The sequence below is a fragment of the Anomaloglossus baeobatrachus genome, chromosome 1, assembly GCF_048569485.1.
Source record: "Anomaloglossus baeobatrachus isolate aAnoBae1 chromosome 1, aAnoBae1.hap1, whole genome shotgun sequence".
In the NCBI taxonomy this organism is placed as follows: Eukaryota; Metazoa; Chordata; class Amphibia; order Anura; family Aromobatidae; genus Anomaloglossus; species Anomaloglossus baeobatrachus.
The window spans coordinates 724,833,424-724,839,423 of NC_134353.1; the positions used below are offsets into that span (position 1 = coordinate 724,833,424).

The 6,000-nt window shown below is 43.4% G+C and overlaps 1 protein-coding gene across 1 annotated transcript in view; it reads left to right on the top strand.

The window, feature by feature from the left end:
* STX2 (syntaxin 2) overlaps positions 1 to 6,000 on the top strand; it is a 94,991-nt gene that overhangs the window by 73,661 nt on the left and 15,330 nt on the right. Inside the window, exons 7-8 of the mRNA XM_075322195.1 lie at positions 3,059 to 3,132; positions 3,216 to 3,353. Of these exons, the coding sequence (XP_075178310.1) occupies positions 3,059 to 3,132; positions 3,216 to 3,353 (212 nt within the window). The remainder of the gene's footprint in view (positions 1 to 3,058; positions 3,133 to 3,215; positions 3,354 to 6,000) is intronic.

Genomic DNA, 6,000 nt, shown 5'->3' on the forward strand with positions numbered 1-6,000 from the left:
AATTAAAAAAAAAAATGGCTCTGGTGTGGCCATGTAACTCAGATTTATTTATATATTTTTTTTTATTTTTATTTTGGTGGAGCCAACCAATAACTAAGTCTAATGACTCCTCCAGATGCAATACTTGTAAATGCATGCATAAAAGTGTTAATGCGAGACATAAACCCTTTCTGTTTACTAATTTTTGCTGTTGTGAGTGTTCATTGTCTATAAATCTAATACTTATGTAACTTAAACGTAAAAAATAATAGAGCCCCACGGTTTGGATGTGGTGGGGGCCGGGCCTTCCAAACAAAAATGCCATTTGTTGTAACATATTGACTATAAAAAGATAGGCAGCAAGTCAAAATAAATGCAAACAAAATCTAGACCTTAGCCCATGTGGCAATGTTTCGCTTCACAGAACCTTTTTCAAGCAAATAAGTGTTGCCTATTTAAATTAGCTGTGTATGAATAACAGACAAAGATAAGTTGTGATTCTACCAGTCAGATATGTAGAAGTTAAAAAGTGATCGAGCACTACCATGCTCAGGTGCTCGGTACTCGTAACTAGTGATGAGCAAGCAATACCGTGCTCAGGTGCTTGGTTCTTGTAACTAGTGATGACCGAGCACTACCATGCTCGGGTGCACGGTACTCGTAACTAGTGATGAACGAGCACTGCCATGCTTGGGTGCTTAGTACTTGTAACTAGTGATGAGCAAGCACTGCCATGCTCAGGTGCTCGGTACTCGTAACTAGTGATGACCGAGCACTGCCATGCTCGGGTGCACGGTACTCGTAACTAGTGATGATCGAGCACTGCCATGCTTGGGTGCTCAGTACTCGTAACTAGTGATGACCAAGCACTGCCATGCTTGGGTGCTCAGTACTTGTAACTAGTGATGAGCAAGCACTGCCATGCTCAGGTGCTCGGTACTCGTAACTAGTGATGAGCAAGCAATACCGTGCTCAGGTGCTTGGTACTCGTAACTAGTGATGACCGAGCACTGCCATGCTTGGGTGCTCAGTACTCGTAACTAGTGATGACCGAGCACTGCCATGCTTGGGTGCTCAGTACTCTTAACTAGTGATGAGCAAGCACTGCCATGTTCAGGTGCTCGATACTTGTAACTAGTGATGATCAAGCACTGCCATGTTCAGGTGCTCGATACTTGTAACTAGTGATGAGCAAGCACTGCCATGTTCAGGTGCTCGATACTTGTAACTAGTGATGAGCAAGCACTGCCATGTTCAGGTGCTCGATACTTGTAACTAGTGATGATCAAGCACTGCCATGCTCGAGTGCTCAGTAATCGTAATGAAGCAGCTCGGACTCTCGAATGGGCTCGACTTTTTTGTTTGTTTTTTAATCTGTCCAAGTCTTTACCAATGGGCTCACAGGGAAACAATACAGAACAGCCTAAAGTCATTCCCCCAGAGAATCCTATGAGCAACATCCCTTGGAGACCAAATAAATTTGCACTAAATAAAGTGGCCCAAGATTCTGGAACCATGAAGCAGGTTAAAAAAAAAACAAAACTGCAGGTTGCTTATGAGAGCACCAGGAATAAGCTAGGAGCACAAACCGTCCAGTGTTGGCTTGATGACAGGTCCTCTAAGCCTTGATTGCCGGAGGTGCGCCGTTCCTTCTACAGTCTGCAGTTACATGCACGCAAGGACAGGTACTACAGACAGGAGTGGACTGCAGATGCTACAGTAGTATTTGTATTATTTGTTTTTAATTTTGGTGCATGAAGAGGTTTTAAAGCATTTACTAATACCTGCCAACTGTGAATTAGGAGCTACAGCGCTCCGGACTATGAGATGATGCCCCTTCACAGCATTGTATTCTACAAGTAGCATGATACAAATCACAGTGGTTGGTCATATGAGCAGGAAAGGCTGGAGCCTTACTGAGGATGGACATACTGTTGTGTTATTTTTCTGTTTGATTTCTGCATATTTAAGCTCAACAATATACACTAGCAACCTGCTTCATTCTGTCCACTGCACAAAAGTATACAGACCTTTATCATTAATGAATTACAGTAGAATTGTCTGACTGATTCATCATAGACCCAGAACTGGTATTGTGCTGCCGGTAGGAAAAGTCAAGATCAAAAGTTTAATGGCCCATTAGCTGAGCCACTAATTGCCAAATGCTGATTCCCAATTATCAGCACAGCTAAATGGGCAAGAAATCAACTGATAAACAAGTAAAACGCTCATTTGATTGGTGTGATGACTTTTATGTCTAAACAGGCCAGGAGAAGATTCTTAATCCACTTGCATTTAGCCAATGGGGTATTTAAAAGTGTGGATCAACTCATCTAAAGGTGCCCCAAGTGATTATGTGATAGAAAAGCAATATAACATAACACGGGTGTATTTCCCATGTCACTGGACAGTAGCAATCCATTTGGCAAGAAGTTCTGCAGCTATGATGGATAATTGCAAAGCCAATTTTTCATTCCAGCATGCTGCCCGTTTCTGGTCTGGTATGCTAAATGGAGCACCCCTCAGACCTTCATTCTGTATTAGCGACTAGTAACCAAATAGAAAAAATAATTTATCCCAGATCACATTACTACATGATGCTTCTAATTTGGTGACAATATACTGCCCTATCAGCTTTTCACGTTAAAAGGATATTCCCAACCCATACATTTTTTTGCATATCCTCAGGACATACTATAGATTTTTGGCAAGTGTGGCTCCCAACAATGAGGCCTTATCTGTCTCAAGAACAGGGTCCCATTGCTGCTTTACTGTCAGTTTAGAGGTGGTCAGAATTCTCATTAATTTGCATGGAAATTGTGACCATATCGCCACTGATGGCCGCACACAAAGGGGACCATTCCTGAGCGAGATGCATGTCCCGATCAGTGACATCTGCCTCTGTTATACATTTGACATCTTTAGAACATGCCAGAAATGTCCAAAATAGAAATAGCCCTTTAACTATTATACCGGTTTCTTTCAAGACTGTGTGAAAAAAAAAATAAAATAAAGCAAAAGCATAATAATTAATAAAAATAAGTACATGTCTTTGAGTATTACATCCTTGTATTTGCAGCTGGAAAAACAACCACAGATGATGAACTTGAAGAGATGCTGGAGAGTGGGAACCCATCAATCTTCACTTCAGATGTAAGTATTGTAGCGATGTAAGAAAACCCATTTGACGATCCAGTGTAAAATCTGTCTTCTAAAATTGCTCTTTCCTTGGTAAGATAATTTCAGATTCTCAGATCACGCGGCAGGCTTTGAATGAGATTGAATCAAGACACAAAGACATCATGAAGCTGGAGTCCAGCATACGGGAGCTACACGACATGTTTATGGACATTGCAATGTTGGTGGAGACTCAGGTAACTTCTATTTTGTTCTTTTCTATATTGGGGCATATAGTTTAAAGACCTGTTTATAGATGGTTTTGCTGGGAATTTTTAACCCCATATCGGTTAAATCTGTCATGGATTGGGTCAGTGTGTTGAGCTGCCTCAGGAGCTGAGCCTGTTCCACACAAAGCAGGTGCTGGCTGAAAGAAATAATTATGGCTGGAGCTGAGCTCTGCCTGCTGCTATTACCATTTAGATGCCGCTATCGATTTCTGACAGCAGCATTATAGGGGTTGTTTACTAATCAGACAACCCTGCTCAGTCCCCATGTTTGTTCCCATTAAAATAAAAAGCTTATACTCCCCATCCGTGCCAGTGACATTTCAGCAGTGCCCCATTAACTCTGGGGGCTCACATGAGGTTTTTAAATCATGAGCCTGGAACCCATTCAGCACCGGTTCACTTTATTGGGATGAACTTATGGCTTACCATGTTAGCTAGGGATGCCTGTGAAGGTCAGTCACTACAGAAACAGTAAAAGAAAATCCAGCTCACCAGATATGGAGTTTATCCTTGGGACGATGAGGGAGGCAATTCCGATTTCAAATGAAGCAAGAAAGGTCCAGCATCCAAGTCCGCATATAATAAAACATTGATTTATTTAGAAATTCGTGTTAAACACCACTCCATAGAAAACTACTCATGGTATACAAGTGCAGAAGACACGTTTTGGATGTCTAGCGTCCTTCGTCATCTATCACAAGTGCAGAGCAGGTTTAAAAAGAACATAACCGGAAATGACATGGAAAGAACAAATCACCTGAACATCACAATTAGTATAATGACACATGCTAGAAAAACACCAAGAAACAGGATTAGAACAATAGATAAATGCAAAAAATCAGTATATATTATTTAATTCATTTCTCAGATTCAACCCAAAAGGTAATCTAGTATTCAGCAAAAAAATCCATTTTGCTTCTTTCATGTGCAGTAAATAAACAGGATTTCCACCTCTTAAGCCCGCTTTACACGCTACAATATATCTTACAATGTGTCGGCGGGGTCATGTCGTAAGTGACGCACATCCGGCATCGTAAGGTACATTGTAGTGTGTGACAGGTACGTGCGATTGAATGTTAAAACGTTCATCGCATGCACGTCGTTCAATCCCTAAAAATTGAACGTCAGATTGTTCATCGTACCCGGAGTAGCGCACATCGCTGTGTGACACCCCGGGAACGATGAACAGATCTTACCTGCGTCCTGCGGCTCCCGGCCAGCAATGCGGAAAGAAGGAGGTGGGCGGGATGTTTAAGTCCCGCTCATCTCCGCCCCTCCGCTTCTATTGGCCGGCTGCCGCGTGACGTCGATGTGACGCCGAACGTCCCTCCCACTCCAGGAAGTGGACGTTCTCCACATCGAGGTCGTATGGACGGGTAAGTACGTGTGACTGGTTAATCATTTGTGCGGCACATTCAACAAATTGAATGTGCCGCACATACGATGGGGGAGGTTACGATTGCATACGATATCGTATGCGAAATCTTAACAGTAAAGCAGGCTTTAGAAACACTGACTCATACAATTGCATTAACTCTGAAAGAGTCAGTATTTCCCGTGTGGACATGTATACGATGTTGTGAGGCTCCTGAGGGACTCCTACTGCTGGTATTATTGACATCATAAAGATGTTCTGAAATCCTGCGTCTTAATGTGCAGCTTGTGCTCCCAACATACTGCAGGTTACATATATTGCAGGTAATTAAATAAATCACACCTCTAGATCCACAGTTGTTAAGGGATCCTATATGAAACTCTCTTAGGCCTGCGCCACACATCCGTGCCTCCGGCACGTGTTTGTCATTTTTTACACGTACCGGCGGCACAGAGACACGTACAGCAATGCTACCCTATGGTAGCAGGCACACACACGTAAAACCACACGGAACGTGTGTCCGTGTGCGTTTGTACGTGTGTGCGATTTTCAAAGCGCTGACATGTCAGTGTTTTCTCCGGCAGCACGGGTGTCACACGGCCCGCACCCGTACCACACGGGTGTAGTGTGGATGCGGTCCCGTGTGACACGCGCCGGAGTAAACACACATGTCAGGGAAAAAAATAAAAAACATTAACTCACCTTCTCCAGCCCTCCTGTCTCTGCCGCTGCTGCCTCTTGCTGCCGACCGCCGCTCATTATTCTCATTGAATATTCACTTCACTGCCTGGCAGCAGCAGCAGCGGGGAGACGGGAGAGCTGGAGACCGAGGATCAGCACCACGGACAGCAGCGCGGACAGCAGGAAGGACCAGGTGAGTATAATAATTACCGGTTCTACGTGTGCTATCGCGGATAGCACACGTAGAACACACGTGGCCCGCACGTACCAGAGACACGTACTTACCTGCACGCAACACGCAGGGAAAATACGTGTCTCTCGGCACGTGCGTGAAATTCACGTGAGTGTGGCAGAGGCCTTAGAAGCACATGAAGAAAATGTCTTGTTGTTATCCATGTGTTTGCACAAACCACACAATTTCTGACCACACCTAAAAGAACCAACAATGGAGAGCCAATTTTTTTTTTTTTTTTTTTACTATTATTCTGTGAGAAACCTTTTATTAGTATGATCGCTAGGGGATAGAATAGAGCCAATAGTGCGATTCCTCTTAGAAAC